This window comes from Haliotis cracherodii, unplaced genomic scaffold (assembly GCF_022045235.1).
Source record: "Haliotis cracherodii isolate W230 unplaced genomic scaffold, xgHalCrac1.p SCAF_9, whole genome shotgun sequence".
NCBI classification, from domain to species: Eukaryota; Metazoa; Mollusca; class Gastropoda; order Lepetellida; family Haliotidae; genus Haliotis; species Haliotis cracherodii.
The window spans coordinates 5,756,565-5,775,776 of record NW_027266343.1 but is presented as its reverse complement, the minus strand read 5'-3'; the positions used below and the strand labels follow the sequence as shown (position 1 = coordinate 5,775,776).

The following is a 19,212-nucleotide window of genomic DNA, read 5'->3' as shown; positions in this document are numbered from 1 at the left end:
GTTTTCAAAAAAGCTAAATATGATACCGCTGGTATAAGAAGACGCGGCCTTCATTGTGGTCTGTTGGTTTGTTGTTTAACACCGAGCTCAGCGTAATTCAGCTAGATGACGGCGGTCCGTAAATAATCGAGTCTGGTCCACACATTTAAGTGATTGATAGCATGAGCATCGACCCATGCCATTGGGATCGATGACATGCATCAACCAAGTCAGCGAGCCTGACCACCAGATCCCATTAGTCGCCTCTTACGACAAGCATAGTCGCCATTTATCGTTGTGGTTTGTCGTCTTATCTTCCTTTTAAACACGTCATTAGATCTGCGAAAAATACAATCAAAAGTGGCACAAAACAGACAAGAAGTCCACTCACCCCGATACAGTTTGATGAAACTCGATAGTCGGGAATACTCATTTTCTTTCTCACATACGAAGACAATGCAGACGTTTCCAGAACCAATGCCGAATACTTCTCCTGCAAGCTTACCAATACCTCTGGCAGCAGTATAGACTTGCAATGGCAAAGACAATTCTGAGATGCTATAGATGTAGATGTTATTATAGTAACGGAAGCTTGGGTATGAGTCGTTTTTATTTGTGTTTGCGTGTGTGAATCCATAGATATTTGACTCAGCGTTTGAATGGACACTTGCGTATGCCTAGTTGGATGAGAAAGCGTAGACAGCTGGGGTGTTTCTGTCCGTATCAGTATTGGCTCAGTTGACGTTGACACATCAGCAGCCAGATCTAGAGCAGAGGATGGAACAGGCACCGTGGATACAGTTGATGTTGTTGCTAAGGGTTGAGATGGCGTGGTCACTGGGTTATTGGTTATTGTTTGAGATGGTGTTGCCAATGACATGAACGTAATTAGTTTGTCACTTGACACATCATCCTCTTCTGCAAATAATGGAGACTGTAATGTTGTTGTAGCCGTGAACATGAACAACTGCGTTGGTGTACTGCTTATATGACTTGACAATATTCCCTCTAGTTTGGAAGACGATGCAGACTCATAGTTGACTGTACTTGTTGGCATTGACAAACCCATCGTCAGCATGTCCTGTACCGTTGAAAGTTCATTCTTCATAGAAGTTGTCTTGTCGATCACTGAATCAGTATTTGCTGTGTACAAAAGAGCCGATGAAGTAATAATTAGTGACATCATATCAATTATTTCAAAATTTAACGTCGCTTCGGCATTATTTCGGCCATATAGTGATGAGAACACGTTAGCTCATATTTGAAGTTGAAGCTCAAGTTTGTCAAACATAGTTGGGTTTAATAAAGTTCATAACTATATAATACACGGGCCATAAGCCACCAGTACCAAAGCTAGGCCACCCCTCTGGAGATCATGGACTTACGGTGCCTCGGTCTCCTGCACAGTAGTCCAGCAGGATTTATGTCATCACTTTAGCTACGTTGGTTGTGCACAACACTAGCCAATATTATGAAGTACTTAGCGATGAGTTGGTTTGAAACAATGGTTGATGATAGTTACATTGATTAGGAAATACGTATCACACAGGGGGACAATAATTTTTCAGTACTTTATCCTCCTGGGCATAGCCTTCTATAATCTTTGTTGATAAAAGCATCACACCAAATTTACAAACAAGCCATTAGTTATTCACATACATATTTAAAATTTATGATACAGACCAATTTCTTTCAAGTAACTTCAGTTGAGATGCCCTTTACACGGAAAAAGTAATCTTTCAGATTTCGACTGTTTGATAAAGTGAATCAATTTCAATTGCAAAGTCCAATATTTTTTTACGGTGAGCCTGTCATCACAAGGGATACACGTAGGAGGTTCGTCCTCATCTGTCTTAATTATAAGCAGATATTCATAGGTAAACCCGCTGTGGCCAATTCGACATCGTCCCAAACGACCTTTTCATGTCTTGACTGACAACCCACGTACGTAGTTATGGCCGATGGTTTGTTTGAATATATGAAGTTTATTGATTCCAACCTAGGCGTCCCACATTTTTTGCATGAGATCCCGAGTATAACTCCTGAAGGTTGGTTTCAAATTGCTGCACGGGGTAAGGAGTGAGTGAGTGAGTGAGTTGGGTTTAACGCCGCTTTTAACAGTATTCCAGTTATATCGCGGCGTGTCAGCTTAGTGTGGGAGGAAAGCCGGAAGTGATGCAGGTATCACACGTTTACCATTTCGGTGAAACCCACGAGCACTGGTATGGTGTTGACAAACCTAGAAACATAATCGGGGCAAACCGGGATTCGAACCCACAATCATAGGTTTCTGGCATGCCCAAGGGACGCAACACTTAGACGACTGGGCCACCGTGCCCCCACTAAGAGAAAGCAAAAACCTACAATCATAGGTTTCTGGCGTGCCCAAGGGACGCAACTCTCCACAGCGAATCGCGGCGCCTTAGACGACTGGGCCACCCGTGCCCCCCACGGGATAAGGAGTGGATATAACTGTTTGAGTTACATGTTATGCCTTCAGGCCCTGGCAACCGACAAAAGACAATGTCACATTGGCCATTATAAAGATCATTGTAAAGTTCTAAAATGTCTAGGAGAAAAGGGTGATTTGACACATGTCAGATGATGACATTTTACATTCATTTTGTTGTTTATTATAAGTCAAAGCTGTTAAGACAGCTTTTTACCAGGCTTGGCAAATTTTGAAACAAGTTTTCATACAGAAGGTTGACAACACATTTGCATGCTGGATTTGACTGATTGGAATGCAATCTAGTGATGTATTTCAGTTTAATGCGGCGTTGTTCGAGGGAAGGGTCATCAATTTTTCACATACAAACTGTCCGAGGAGAGGTTCTAAAATTTCCAAAACAGAGTCTAAGGCCTTGGTGGTGTATAGTGAGCAACATTGCTGTTGCTTTTGCAGGCTCCAACATAGACAATGGAACCGCTGTGCATAGTTGCGTCCAAAACCTATGACGCAAACCTATGATTGTGGTTCGAGTCCCGGTTCGCCCCGATTATGCTTTTAGGTTTGTCAGCACCATACCCGTGCTCGTGGGTTTCACCTGCATAACTTCAGGCTTTCCTCCCACATTAAGATGACACGCTGTTAAAAGCGGCGTTAAACCCAACTCACTATTAGAATTGTCTTTATGTAAACAGATATTTTGTTGTAAACATATTATCATGTAAAGTCACCTGTGTAATGTTGTAATACCTATCTGACATTATAGAGAGGCACATTTATGTTCTTTGTTCCTTTTGATTACATGTTATCCAGGTGTTATGTTATATATATTGTGTATATTTTGTTATTACAATGTGTCTTCTTCCACAACTACGGAATAAACCGATATCTTACTCACAACCCGTAGCCTGTGGTTATTGACCATAACATCACTATTTCATGGCTGCAATACTACCTTAATAGGACCCTTCTTTCGATTTACTGACGTAGTAAGGAATACAATAGAATACAGTTCAATCAATAGCGAATAGCTGGAATACTGCTGATGCGGCTTAAAACAATATTTACGCACTGGGGCAGAAAATAGAAAGCAAACAACATGTCTGCTTGAGGAGAGGAGGGGAGTGAGTACACATACAAAGAGGAGTTTAATTTGTGAAATTTTGATTGTGTGGAACTGAGTCATTGTCATGTGTAATAAACAAATCAGTTATTATTAATGCTAGGATGATATACATCAAATAACTTAACCTTGTAGACAGAGTATTGTTTGTGGGATTCGATTCACGCTTGGGAGGACTGCCAAATAGCCTGAGCTACGCTGAATAATGCTTCAAACGACTCACCAGCAAGATATGTCTTGCAAACTGTAATGGCTGGATGATTACTGCACTTGGTGTGACTCCACAAGCGCTGCCTGTTATCTCCTGTTATCCATGCACACTGAAGGTTGTTGACCGGCGGAATTTCTGATTTACCTGAAAATAGGAATCTTGGTTATTTTCTTATTCAAGGTTGTTAACCAGGGGAACTTCAGCTTAATCTGACACTAGGAGCTGGAGGACGAATTTGAATGGGACTGGTTTGTGTAGCTGTAAATAGAAATTTTGGGAGATTTGTATTCAAGATATTAATTGACGCGAATAGTCTGTATTATTTTGGTTTTAAAGAAAAATAATAAATTGTTGTCAGTAAATGTGTTACATATTTAGGGTCGTTTGTTACAACTTTAATCAATGTTTACCCGCTCCTGTATTGTTTATCCTTGTTTCCATAAAAAAATGTTCGTCGTGTCATGATCAAAAAGACTGAGTGGGACTTTCTGTATATACATATTTATACATATTGTGCATATTTAAATAAAATAGGCCTATATTAAAGCACTGGCGATAACCAAAATAGTATGTAGGAAGCTTAGGAACTCTGGAAACAACCAGTTCATATCACTTGAGGCAGATCGATAGCATTCCCTGACGTTGATGTATATTTACTAATGCTTCTCCAGTGATGCGAAGTGGGATAGGTATCCACCAAGGAGTTGTCATCCATCCAGCGCCATTCATTTCCCACAGCGGAGTCATTCAGGCCGAGCCACAACCTTTCTCCACCTCTCCTGGCATTGTAAACGAAAATTCAATATTTAGACAAATGTCATAAAACAGTGTAATATAAGCCATTGTTAATAAAATCCTACGTGAAGACCCAAGGGAGGCTTTGTGTTTGATTTTGTACTGATTGGTTACAGAGATAGGTCTTTTCCTGCTTACTTGGCTTAGCATGATTATGGCTTAGCATGAATTATTACAAGGAGATAACAATTATGGAGGGGGAAGTACAGGCAAAGTACAGACTAGGATCCAGTTGGATATATACTGCTCAAAAATAGTAGATCTATGGGTTTACATGAGATAAAACTGAAAACGAAATAGCTATTTATTTAGAACACAAATTTGCATACAAGGAAAATTAGGGAATAAATGTGACAAGAGCATGGATGTTTGCAATGGACACATAAGGGTCATCGACTAGTGTTAATAATCTGTATGAACACCTCTTTGCTGAATGCATTGCCTACAATGAGGTTGCAATGAGGTAGCATTGAGCCCTCTAATGCCTGTAGAGTTTCTGCAGAGAAAGTGGAACAGCATTTCTGGATGAGGATAGTCCCATGTACGTTCAGTAGGTACAAGATCGGGCGTTGGATGCCTATACATAGCAGAAAGGCAGCAAATACTCTAGCTTTGGGACGTCATGCATTGTCTACTGGTGCAATGACGTTTAGAGCTGGTAACGCAAGAAGCAGATATTTTAATGCCTGAAGCTTACCTACACTGTTAGATTGCCTTTAAAATGGCAGAGGGGAGTCTGATGACTAATTCATCTCCTGATCATAAGGGATCCACCACCAAACCTCTCTCTCTCACTCACAGTGGCATTTTGATACCTTTCACCAGGGCGTCTCACGACCATCATTAAACAGCAGACAGCAGAAGGACTCATCATTGCCACATTAACACTCTCGCAAGGCCTTTAGGATAACATAACGATCATCTGCTCTAGATGTTACAAGAAGCCTACCTGCACGAGGTCAATCTTACAGCCTGCTGGAGGTACTTCTGCAGAGGCCTTCTTTAATGGATAAGCCATCCTTGAACCATCCTTGAGCCATCCTTGAGCCATCCTACTGCCATTCCCTAATCTAGGTCACTGACGTGTCGTGTTTCTGGCATTGGTGCTTCACAGAGACTACTGTGACAATTTTGGCCCTACATTTTATGGCCAATATTGAAGTGAGGTAACCAATAAACGCTACTTCCTCGTACACTGTTGTATTGAGTTGACATAGGGTGGGTGCGTTTGTGGGCACGTTTCAATCTTCTGTGGATTTATATTTGTGCCTGGCAAACAGGATTGCTTTTAATTATCCTAATCACACTATCAGTCCAAGATGTCAAGGTATAAAATCTATTATATCCGTAGACGCATTTTTGTGATTTGTGACATTTCTAACCTATCCCTTTCAAATCGGTCAACATCAGAAAATCTCTCCATTAAAAACAGCAAGTTACCATTTGTATTTTGAGGAGCATCTCTACACTTTTCATCATACAGCTCCCAGTGTTTCACTACTTTATTTTATTGTGCATAGAAGATATAACCAATGAGTCAGATAGTTGACAACGTTCTTGTGGAGTCAAAGTCAAATCGTCTCTTAAACATAATAACTCTTTTATTCCTGTAATCCGCATAACCGTCAAATGTCTAAAATATATGTATAGGAAACTAATTTATTTAACCATGATTACTATGCAAAATTATACGTAAATATATCACTTTTGTCAATTGTAATAACATACACAGCACCGACTTCATTGTATCTATATTGGACTGTTGTATCATTAAGTGGGTCAATCTGCAACCGTTTGTACTGAAGGCAAACAGATTGTAGGCCTATTGAAAAGACACCATTTTATCCGATACATTGGATCATTGATACATGTACAAGTACGTGTTTATAAACAAATACATATAAATGAAGAGATTATTGAACACAATTATTAAAAAATCTAGAATTAAGAAAAGCCTTACGATGCGTTGGATCTAAGATCAAGCAAGAGGGCGTTTTCAGCCTCAGTTTTGGATGAAGTGATCTGTGCACCAAGACTCTGGCACTGGCTTACAGCATCAACTCCAGTGAAGGCACCCGCCAACATCTTGTAACAGTGGCCAAGCAACGGTAGAAATTCAGGCGGACAGCCTGCGTAAAACAGAAACGTGTTATCTTCGTGACATTCTCGTGCACATTTGTAATCTTTGTGTTATTATATACTCTTATTTTTGGCCATAAAAGCAACATTAGCAGACCAAGTGGTGCAAAATGAAGAGGTTTAATGTGTTATAGTGTCATTGGCAAGTTTCCGGGATCAAAATGATCACAACAAGTACATGCAAACCATAAGTCGGGACGCTGAGAAGTGCGCAACCCATAGCGCCATCTGCTTGCCTTTGTCACCGCTCATTTTGCGAATTGCAGAACTCAGTGTTGGATTTCTATTCGTGCTACGCCCTTTCCTCAGTGACAGGGATGAGCACGCAGGAGTGGGCATTGAGGCAATCATGTTTCTTGCCAAAGGTGTCTTCAGAACACCTTGTGCCGAGGCTTAGTCTTGAAGAAGGTGCTGCACAGGTAGTGGTGTGTGCACAGCTTGAGAAGCCATCCATCTGTTTTAACAGCATACTGCCTTGGGGACTCTGACTCCAGATTTCCCAGAGCAACCAGCCAAGGCTGACAAGAGCCCTTCATCCAAAGCATTTGGTTTTGAGGTGGCAGACTGACACTTATCCCCAAAGGCGCCCAAACTTTTACAGTCTTGGTAAGGTCACAGCTTAATAATAAATTAATCTGACTTCTCAATATTTAAATACACACTGTCTGCAAGAAAAGGGTACATCATTTTTTTGGTTTATGAACTTGGTGTCTTACCTCCTTCTTGGTGTGTGCAGAGAGGCCAAAGTAGGACCAGCATCACGTACATGTACAGTTCCATATTCCGCGAATGAAAACTGATGTCAATACTCTACTGAAATATAATTAACAAAATTTAATAATGCCACTGATATGTCATATTTCATAAATGGTAATTTGATTATATGATAGATATTACCATATCTGGATTTTTTTAACAGATGTTTTTACCTAAAGCTGTGCTTTGCAGGATTATTATCTCCCTCAACCCTTATTTTACATAAGGTTCGAATGTTGTTTGTTTTTGCGTATGTATGCTATTTGTAAAACGGTCACCTACAGCATGTATTCCTCAGAGGAAGCAAAGCATTTGGTAGCCCTTAAGGACAGATCATTCTTGGGATGGTTTTGAGTGAGTGAGTGAGTGAGTTAAATTTTAAGTCACATCGGCAATATTTCAGCAATATCGTGACTAAATCAAGTTATATATTCATGAAACACAAAACTGAACTAAAGGACAAGGACAGTACAATAACAAGAGTATCACAGATTTTAGTTAAAACTAGTTTGAGAGTATATAAAAGAATAAGGTACAATTCAACAACACAATATAAAAACGGGTTATAGATCGCCAGCAACCAAAGTTAGGCCACCACACTAGGGACCGAGGGGACTTACGATGCTTTAGCTACCTGCACGGCTCCCCAGCAGGATTGACACCATCCCTTCAGTCGCTGGCGATTGTAGTCAATATTAACCACCAATTAAAACGAACACATATACTACGATTAAAAATGTGATAGCTATAAATTTACTTTGAAAGAAATGGAACTTATGTTTCCTCTCTGGGGGATAATAATTTTACTGTACTTTAACCCCCTTCGAGGATACAGCCACTTACAATCACAGTTGTTAATTTATTTTACCAAGTTTAAAACATAGTTTTTATACAATATTATTAATCAAAATTTTGAAAACAATTCAATATGTTTTAAAAAAATCTATAATTAAACGAGAGTTGATGCTAGTAAAAAGATCCTTAATAGATGATGCTTTGAAATATTGATCCCTTGTGATGGTATGGTTTTGAGAAAAGTACTTTATTTAAAAAATTCGGCTAAACATAATTTTGCCTTTTAAATAGAAAATGCAGATAATACAGATAACCAGTATAAGGAAAATAAGACATTATTGATTTAGGAGATAAACCTACTGTGTTTTGAAATTTAATGTAGTCCCACTGTAGAATAGATACCTCTTTATTATAATTTGTAACCTCGCGCAACGCGTAATAACACTGGTGCACAGGTCCGCAATCTTAGAACATTCCGAAAAGTGGTCACAGATAGTTATATATGTAACAATTATTACTAAAGTTCAAGATTAAAAACACCGTAGTCGCAAGTAGTTCATAATAAGTGTTCAAAACACATACTTTTTTCAAAAGAAGGTGACAAATAACACTCCAAACTTAGTCCAAAGAGAGATGTTTAATTTCTACCAAACTGTTGTACACTGTTGTACACTGTGGACTGATTGTCATTTCTCGTAATTTTGAGAGAGAGGTCATTTCTTGGAAATCGATCATGCCATCATTTCTATTGTAGGGGTGACAGGTAATACAAAGAGGTTTTAAAATGCTAAACGAATATATTTCTACATCAAACTTTATGAATTAACATTCCAGTATACATTTAACATGTGTAAGTGTTATTAGTTAGTTTGCAATTACCCCCAGTAAACAATCATAAAATCAAAATACATGCCTCTCCACCTCGAACTTGGATGTGGCAGAACTTGACCTACATCACGGTTACTCACACCTCACACTTATCAATGGCTGACAATCTGTGGTTACATTCTCCATAACGAGTTATAGAATGAAGCAAGATGACAACCCCGATCTATGATGTTGTTCAACATTAACAGGTAGATAATCTGGGATTCGTAGGGCCTGCTGGTACATCCTTATGATTAGAGAACTTAGACATTGTGTCCCAGAAACAGTGGATCGTGTATGATTTTCTTAGTTGTGCGTGTTCTGAAATGAATTTCATCAAGTTTGAAAAGCTGTCACTTCAGTTGGGACACTCTTTTCCTGGACTTTCGAAGGGGAGTGTTTTCTGATGGACTTTCAAATCCCCTCCTGCCAAATTCTAACGGTGGTGGTTGACGGAGATGTCAACGAATATCGATCAGATAAAGGTTTGTAAACAACATGTTGTCATGAATAAAGTTTTTTCAAACAATTTTTATAATGTTATATTTTACTTTCACTGTCAGTGGTTTCAATGAGGAAATAGCTTAAATTGTTCCGATTCTGGTCACCATAGAACATTTCACTAACAGTTTCATAAACATTTCATTTGTATGCAAAATGCATGTACGTTAAATCTTTTAATGTCATCATTGAAGCAGTCAGGGTTGCGGCCTAGAATGTCCCAAATATCCGATATCAAACTACCGTATTTCCTCTAATTGACGCTACGCCGTCTATTAATTTCGCGAGAGCCCTTGACTCGGCGTGTATTAGAGACCTGTCTGGTATTAGAGACCCAGCGTGTATTAGAGGAAACATAGATATGTAATAAAGAGTATATACATATAACAGTAGACATTTCATGATATAATAAAATCAAATTTGTCATATGATTTCAATTTTTGGTGTCCATAAATGAATTATATAAATATTGAATAAAGAGTAAAGAGGCGCATTATATATTGCTCTTTGTGGATTGTAGTAAGTGTGTGTGTGTGTGTGTGTGTGTGTGTGTGTGTGTGTGTGTGTGTGTGTGTGTGTGTGTTGTGTGTGTGCGCGTGAAAATGTTTGTAAATGTATGGGTATGGGTATGTATACATGTACAAATGAATGGGATAAAGAATTAAACAATCTCTCTCTCTATCCAGTGCATAGACTAGTTACCAACAAGATATTTAATGTAACTTAATAACAGCCAATTCAGAAATAAGTAACCTGATTGCAATTATCCCTAAGTACGTCATATTGGAATACACGATTATGTTTTCCAAAAAACATGATGTTCATACATAATTACGTTACGTTACGTTCGATGAGAACATACATCAAAACAGGACAGCCGATAAACCGACTTCCGCAGTAGTTCACTGGAGCAGAAATGTCTCTCGTGGAATATGGCGAATAGAGCAAAATAAGTCGGAATATCGGCTGTTGTGTGAAAACAATGCTTACGAACAGACGACCTATAGATTACGAATTGAACGACAAAATTGTCTGTCGGGTTTCTTAATACTTAATTACAGCCTAACTGTTCATATTACTATATCCCGCTATGCTTTACTAAGCTATACATTACTATTACATTAGGCCTTAATCTTATCATTACTTAAATCGTTCTCCTTCTATAACAGAAGCCACAGGTTCTGGTATTATATTCAATATATCTGTATTCACACATATATATATATATATATATATATATATATATATATATATATATATATATATATATATATATATATATATATATAATAAAATAATAAAGTCCACGTTAGTCCATCATCTTCTTTATAGCAGTTTCATACATAGTACTTTCGCTGTCTCATGACAGCTCTTCAGTGTCTTGAGACAGCGAAAGTACTATGTATGAAACTGATATAAAGAAGATGATGGACTAACGTGGACTTTATTATTTTATTATATATTACATGTACACCGAGTGAACATTAACCTCATTTTTGTATATATATATATATTACTACTCAAAATTTGATAAGGATCGTAGATATTTTTCTTAATAAAAAAACAAAATAACTGCATAACTGGCAATATTGTGTTCAAGTGAAATCAAAAACGTCTCCAACACACTTGCACGTGCATTTCATGCCATGGGAAATGCGTTTCACATCACAGTTCATGCTTTTGCTACCATTGCACGATTTCCAATCAGGCAACGGTTGCTGAATCATTCTGAAACTTTAAACTCAATTGAGTGTTTACACTACGTTTATCTACGCAATGCCCCCTCAACGTGTAAGGCGTCGCCTGACGACAGAACAACTGGGCAGATGTACTGGAATGCTTGATGCTGGCTATTCACAACGTGACGTTGCCAATGCACTAAACGTCAGCCAGAGCGTTGTAAGCAGGGCCTGGTCCCGACAGCAAAATTTTGGTACAGCAGCACACCGACATGGGGGTGGTCGTCAGAGGTCGACAACCCAACGCCAAGATCATTTTGTGGCTCTTCAGGCACGACGTCATCCCTTCTGGACAGCAACCAGCCTACGTAACGACCTCCTGAACGCCTCGGGGGTGAATGTGTCCACTCAGACGATACGGAATCGTCTTCACAATGCAGGTCTCTACTCGAGAAGAGCATGTGTTCGAATCCCCCTGACTGTTCGACACCAGCGGGAGCGATTGGAATGGGCTGAAGATCATGTCACTTGGACACGGAACGATTGGGTTCCAGTTCTGTTCACCGATGAGTCCAGGTATTGTTTGGACTTTACAGACAGGAGGCAGCGGGTGTGGCGACGACAACGTGAACGTTTCCATGATGCCAACATCAGTGAACATGACCGTTATGGTGGTGGTTCCATCATGGTCTGGGGTGGAATCAACAGAGATGGAAGGACAGATCTTCATGTCCTGGAGAGAGGAACAATGACGGGGGTGAGGTACCGGGATGAGATCCTCGATGTGTACGTCAGACCCTACGCTGGTGCTGTTGGCCCTGAGTTCATCCTGATGGATGATAACGCCCGTCCTCATCGCGCCAGGGTGGTTGAGCAGTACCTTGAGCAGGAGACAATTGTCCGCATGGATTGGCCAGCGCGCTCGCCCGATTGAGCATGTCTGGAACATGCTGCAGGTTGCCCTTTCACGCCGTAGAGCACAACCCACGACTTTGGCAGAGCTCGGACATGCCCTCGTGGAAGAGTGGAACAACCTTCCCATTGGGAACATCCGGGTGCTTATTGACAGCATATCTCGACGTTGTCAGGCCGTCATTGATGCAAGGGGAGGTCATACTCGATATTGACACTTCATCGACTAAGTGTAATGATGGACTATCCCTCATAACTGTGTAATTCTTTCTCTTGTTTGCGGTTAACATGCCTTTTGGTGTTTGCAGATTTCAAACATTCCATATTGATACAAGGTCATGCCGTTCATGAATTTTCATTCATAACATGATTAAACACGTTTCTGAGTCAGAGTCATGTCTTTTGTTATGTTTGTGGTAACTTACACACATATCACCTAGTGATCCTTATCAAATTTTGAGTAGTATATAAATATAAATATATATATATATATATATATATATATATATATATATATATATATATATATATATATATACACCATCCATAATTTATAGTCAACATACATACCTATAAATCTTTACTGTACATCTCATATATATACCTATACATACATACATACATACATACATACATACATACATACATACATACATACATACATACATACATACATACATACATACATACATACATACATACATACATACATACATAGGAATATAAAGTCGATATAAAACCTTTAATTGATAATGAACCTCTGTGAAGTGTGTAGGATTTAAAAGCGCTGGTTAAACTTTCATGTGAACCTCCGAACTTGCGAGGAGGTTCACATGAAAGTTTAACCAGCGTCCAATGAACCCATCCAAACTGACGTTCAATTCTTAAGTCAACCTAGATTAAATACAAATAAATACTTCAGTCGTTTGAAGCCAGAAGGCAGAGGTATTCCCGGGAAAGAAGCCAACTCTCGCAGTTGATCACAAGCGCTGAAACTTCTCTCGCGGAATACATTTTTTTTAAATAAAGCGATTACAGCAAGACAGAGGACCCGTTTGATTGTGATAGAGGGAAATCTCAATGGACAGCGCTACCGCGACGAGATTATCGGCCCTGTTGTTCTACCGTTTTTGCGTCGTCATGACCCAGGCATTACCTTACATCATGACAACACCCGGCCTCATATTGCTCAACTTGTTCAGGATTCGCTTCAACAAAACAACGTGAATGTCATCCCCTGGTGGACTCGCTCCCCTGATCTTTCACCAATCGAGCACATGTGGGATGAGATGGATCGGCGCTTTCGACGTCAACCACGTGTTCCACAGACACTCCAGGAACTTCGAAACATGCTCCAGTAGATATGGACAGTTACCCCACAGGACTTTGTGCGACGCCTGGTCCATTCCATAAGACGAAGATGTGTTGCTTGCATCGCAACCAGAGATGGAAACGCACGCTATTGACTTGTTAATTGACATTTTGGCATGTTCATGGTTTTTTTTATGAAATCACGCATTTCCTGAAGTCAGTATGGCAAATTGAACCATTTGAACACTTACAGGAGTCATTTACCTGTTGCAAACCGAAATTGTTTCAGATTTGGTAAAAAACATAACTGCATTTAATCTTATTCAATGTCACAGGAACTTTTATTGTTCAGTATATTTCCGTCGTCATCCTATGGTATATAATTTGAATAAATTTAAAATTATAAATGCTGAAGCACGACGTACTATTCATGTATTCAATACAGCCCCTTAACAAGTTGACGATACTGCTACAGGAGCTGATAACAATCATTATCCTGAAACACTTACCAGAATCATCGTCAGTAACACTATTGACTATTGTGATCAAATTTGGACGTCTGGGAAATATCCTCCTTCATGGCGTGATGCTGTAGTTATCCCAAAACCCAAACCTGGACAAGATCATACAGACCCTTCACATTATCGACCAATATCATTGACAAGCTGCGTTTGCAAAACCTTGGAACGCATGATATTTAATCGACCAGTTTGGTACTTAGAAACAAACAATCTAATTACTAACATATAATGTGGTTTTCGGAAAAACAGAAGAATCATCGATCATTTGGCTCGCTTAGAATCATTTGTTAATAATGCAACAATAAATAAACAACATGAGGTGTCTATCTTTTTCGATCTCGAAGAAGATTATGACACTACATGGAAACGTGTTATTTAAAAATGATTTACATGATTTGGGATTGCGAGGCCGTTTGCCTAAATTCATATCCGAATTTTAACTGACAGGCAATTTCAAGTCCGCGGGGGTTCTACCCTGTCTCCTCATAATAATCAGGACCAGGGTGTCCCACAAGGCAGTATATTGTCTGTCATGTTGTTTAGTATTAAGACAATATTAAGTTTTAATGGATCGATGTTTGTGGATGATTTAAACATTTCTTGTCGTGGCAAAAGCATGAATATTATTGAAAGGCCACCTCTGCTATGTATAAATAACTTAATAAATGGTCTCTAGAAAATGGATTAATGTTCTCAAATTCTAAAACAAACTGTATTCATTTTTGTAGAGAATATATACCTCACAAAGACCAAGAACTAATATTAGATAAAACTCCAATTAAAGTTGTACAAGAATCCACCTTTTTAGGCATAATATTTAATCACCATTTGACCTTTCTGCCCCACATTAAATACTTAAAGAATAAATGTCTGAAGACCCTAGATTTGTAAAAAGTTGTTACTAATTCTAAGTTGGGAGGGGATAAGAACACCCCCCCCCAACACACACACACACACACACACACCAAATATACAGAACTCTTATCCATTCTAAACTTGATTATGGCTACATCATCTATGGTGGTGGGGCTTGTAGAGGCAATTAAATATTTTTAGATACCATTCATCACCAAGCCTTAGGCTTTGTCTTGGAGCTTTCCGAACTTCACCTATTCACAGTTTATATGTGGAGGCTTATGAGCCATCCCTTCAACAACGTCGCATCAAATTATCCTTGCAGTATATCTGTAAATAACGTTCTACTAAATCCAATTCAGCACATGACTGTGTTTTAATCCCCTATACAAAAAGCGGTACAATGAAAAGTCATCTCTTATTCCGGAACTTGGAATAAGAACACAATCTGATGTTTCTCCTGCTCAAATCAATCTAGAAAATATAGCCCCTACTCGGTTTTACTCTTCTCCACCATGGCAGTTTGTAAACCCAGAGGAGGACCTGACATTAACTAAACCCAGGAAATCCGACACAAATCAACTAATTTATCAACAGCAGTATAATGAATAACGAAGCACATATGATACTTACAAATCTATATTTACAGATGTATCCAAGGATGGTGATGCTGTTGCCAGCGCCACCGTCATTGGATCCAGAACTCTCTCAACCAGATTACCAGATACGTGTTCTATTTTCACAGCAGAAGCAATTGCTATATTAACAGCCAAACTAAACATTGCAGACATGTTAAACTGTTGGCTACATATCAAGATGAGCTCGGTGATATGGCACTATGTAGTTCCCATACATATATGGACCAGGTCTAAGTATTTAGTGAGCAGCTTAAACGTGGCACTAGTTTCCCATACATATATGGACCAGGTCTAAGTATTTAGTGAGCAGCTTAAACGTGGCACTAGTTTCCCATACATATATGGACCAGGTCTAAGTATTTAGTGAGCAGCTTAAACGTGGCACTAGTTTCCCATACATATATGGACCAGGTCTAAGTATTTAGTGAGCAGCTTAAACGTGGCACTAGTCTCCCATACATATATGGACCAGGTCTAAGTATTTAGTGAGCAGCTTAAACGTTCAATATAGTTTTCTGTGTCATCAACTTTCTCACAACTTAAAGAATTACGCTTTCTACATCATAATTCTACACTGAACTTCCGACTTCCCCCTTAAAGATATATGTACCTCAGTTCAATAAATGCATTGGTTAGGTTTGTTTATGTTTTTGTATTGCATGTTGAATATTCTCGACAGCATATATTTTTAATACCTGCTTTTTCTGGGAGTAATCATGTTGAAACACATTTTGAACACGCGTGACAATTTTCAAACCTGCAATATATGTTACTTTGTTTTGGAAAATTATGTTTAACTTCTTAATCCCTTGTGATTAGCTACAGACAAGTTTTGCGATCGCTGAACGAGGTTGATGTTCCGTATTCTGGACACACCGCGTAGGATATACATGTACATGTACATAACCGAAGTAGTATGATAATATTAACGTCAGGGTGAACGGTGCTTAGGTAAACGGACGGCATTTAAGAAACAAAGATAATATTTATTTAGTATTCATCATTGACAGTAAACAACATCAGGCACTCCTTATTGTCTAGGGCACACTGTACATATTGATCAATGTATCAATTACCGATCAATATATACGTTTTGTATAAACACAAAGCTAAAGAGCGGTCTTCGTGGACACGAATGGGTTTTTTAACTTATTCATATGTTTTAATAATATATCCACCCAATGTCATCAACTGAACACGTATCTGTTGGTTAACCTACAAATTGGATATTTCTATACAAAAAGACTAATCTAAATAATGGGGAAAACTGAGGTACACATCTACGCCGTGTAAAATATCATATTTAGAATCAACCAGGGTGAAGAAAGGAAATATAAAACAACATACAAATATGTCCTGAAACAGAAAAGAAGAACAAATGTAATTGAATAAATCTTGCGAGAGGGGATGGTCGAGAGGTAAATGTAGGAAGACAATTCAAACTCCATCAGTGAAGACTTTCCTGGCCTTTTTTGTATGTTTTTTACGCTCACCTTTACGCGAACACCCGATATTATTACTATTTGATAGTGATTCACAAACACATGTTCATGATATAGTCGGAATCGTAAATCGACTCTGCTTTTATCGACTAGATATTTCTATTTGGTATAGAAAGTGTTTTGTCGATTTATCTACTTCCGAAACATAAATATAGGAATGAACAAGTAAAGCTCAATATTTTATTAATCGAGTATCGACTCGAACCGTTTCGAGAGTATAGTGACAGTGTACAGCAATTTGTGAATTTCCTTAGCATCTGTTTGACATATCTCTACAATCACTCTTCAGTGATGGGCCAATTGATCAGTAATGACTGACACTTGTAGCAGCAACAGGTACATTGAAAACTTCGGATATCTCTCCCGTCTCGTTTATCGTGTCGGCCATTTTGACGTCTTGGACTTGATGTAAATGTATTCCGACGCGCTGTTATTGTGACTGGCTTACTGAGGTCGTTCTTAATAGGGGCCTGAAGTTAGGAGCAGGTTCGTTATTCGTTTTTTTAAATAACAAAAAACAAGCCAGGACCGGGTTTGTTATTCAGACTTGGTATATATAACAATACCTTATTTCCAGTGGGTTCGTTATTCGTATTTCGAATAACGAAAAACAAGCCACCACAGGCTTCGTTATTCAAAGGTTGTATATCAAACAAATACAAAAAGTGGTCGAATACACTGAAACTCATTTAATATATGTCAGCAGGTTCGTGTTACATCGTCCAAAAGCTGTTTAGTTATTCAGTACTTTTGAAAAACGAAAAACAAACCAGCACCGAGTTCGTTATTTAGTTTATGTCCAACGTAGTCTATAGTCTATATCTCAACAACTGTAAAAGCTATTCAGTACTTTTGAGTAAGGAAAACAAACCAGCACCGGGTTCTTTATTCAGTTTATGTCTCAGAAAATATACAAATAAATGGAATAAAAATCTGCTGCTGTTTTTATTTATGTACTTATTTATTAGTATACAAGTGAATCTGTACTTTACTAAGAAAGTGTTATCCCAAATATAACATTTGTTAAATTGAATAGTTTCTTCTATCCCCTTTTAGTTCGTTATTATTCATCCATAAACTGCCAGAAAGAATCCGACTGAATAGTGTTATTGATAAAAGATGAATGGTGCTGTTCAGATTCCAGTTGCTGGACAGCACTTAGTAACTAAAGACTGCTTAAACATAGATTAGACTACCTCACATTTGTCAATTCTTTGAACATCAACTGAAAACTAAAATGCTGCGGTTTAGTTTTTCGTTATTCAAAAGTACTGAAAAACTAAACAGCTTTTGGACGATGTAAGACGAATCTGCTGTCATATATTAAATGAGTTTCAGTGTGTTTGACCACATTACTGTAGTTGTTTGATATACAGCCTTTGAATAACGAACCCGCTGCTAACTCCGGGACCCTGTTCTTAATAGACCTTTCCGTCCAAATCACGATATTATTTGAGTCCATTTGTTTACGGGAACTACAAAAGTTGTTCCCTCTGAGCACGTTTTGATGAACTATTATATCCCGCGTTAGATCTGGTTGATGTATGACTGTCAGTACGTGTAAGTAGAATTGTGTATAGATCTAAGTTCTTCGAGGTAAATATAGTGATATAAAAACTGTAAGAACTGACTTTCACTATGCAAGCTCCGACGTTCATACAGTTGGCCCTCCCTCTATGAAGGTTCATACTCCAAGAAACTCACACAAAGTGAACGTCAATTCTTAAATATCTTCGAACAAAAGTCAATCAATGTGCTTTACGGAAAATAATGATGGCCTTACCTTAGCGTTTTACCTTAACGTTTGCTCGTAGTCACCTCTTCTAGCCTCTCACTCGTCCAGCTAAAACTATCGTGCTGTCGCTGTAAACTGGAGTCAAAACTACTCCCTACAATCGTTTGCTTACTCCTGTGTGTGCAGGGAGTCCCATGTTGATGATAAATTCTGACGATGAACATGTCACATCGATCGAAACTTTCTGGTAGGTAAGGATGATTATGAATCCGTCTATGCTGACAAGTCGATACAAAGATGAATGATGCTGACACTGAACGTGTAATATCTAAAGCTTTACCAGATACTTGTGTATCAGCAACATCGCCAATACAGCAACATCACCAATACCATGTTAAAGAGAATGCCTGCTCTTACGACGGTTGATTGATAAATTCTAAGCCT

The 19,212-nt window shown here is 38.6% G+C and overlaps 1 protein-coding gene across 1 annotated transcript; it reads right to left on the bottom strand.

The window, feature by feature from the left end:
• Nucleotides 1–289: 289 nt before the first annotated feature.
• Nucleotides 290–18,888, bottom strand: LOC139452133 (platelet glycoprotein Ib alpha chain-like). Its single transcript, XM_071233468.1, has 6 exons — nucleotides 18,817–18,888; nucleotides 7,413–7,509; nucleotides 6,518–6,686; nucleotides 4,420–4,541; nucleotides 3,775–3,906; nucleotides 290–1,122 (listed from the first exon to the last, which is right to left on the bottom strand). Exons 2-6 carry the CDS (start codon nucleotides 7,474–7,476, stop codon nucleotides 290–292), a joined length of 1,320 nt encoding a protein of 439 aa, XP_071089569.1. The 5' UTR covers nucleotides 7,477–7,509; nucleotides 18,817–18,888.
• Nucleotides 18,889–19,212: the final 324 nt, after the last annotated feature.

Coding starts and splice junctions, on each gene's coding strand:
- LOC139452133 (XM_071233468.1), bottom strand. CDS start 7,476: ATGGAACTGTACATGTACGTGATGCTGGTCCTACTTTGGCCTCTCTGC. Junction 3,907..4,419: donor GCATCACTGGAGAAGCATTA/GTAAATATACAT, acceptor TCCTATTTTCAG/GTAAATCAGAAATTCCGCCG. Junction 1,123..3,774: donor TTGCAAGACATATCTTGCTG/GTGAGTCGTTTG, acceptor TTTTGTACACAG/CAAATACTGATTCAGTGATC.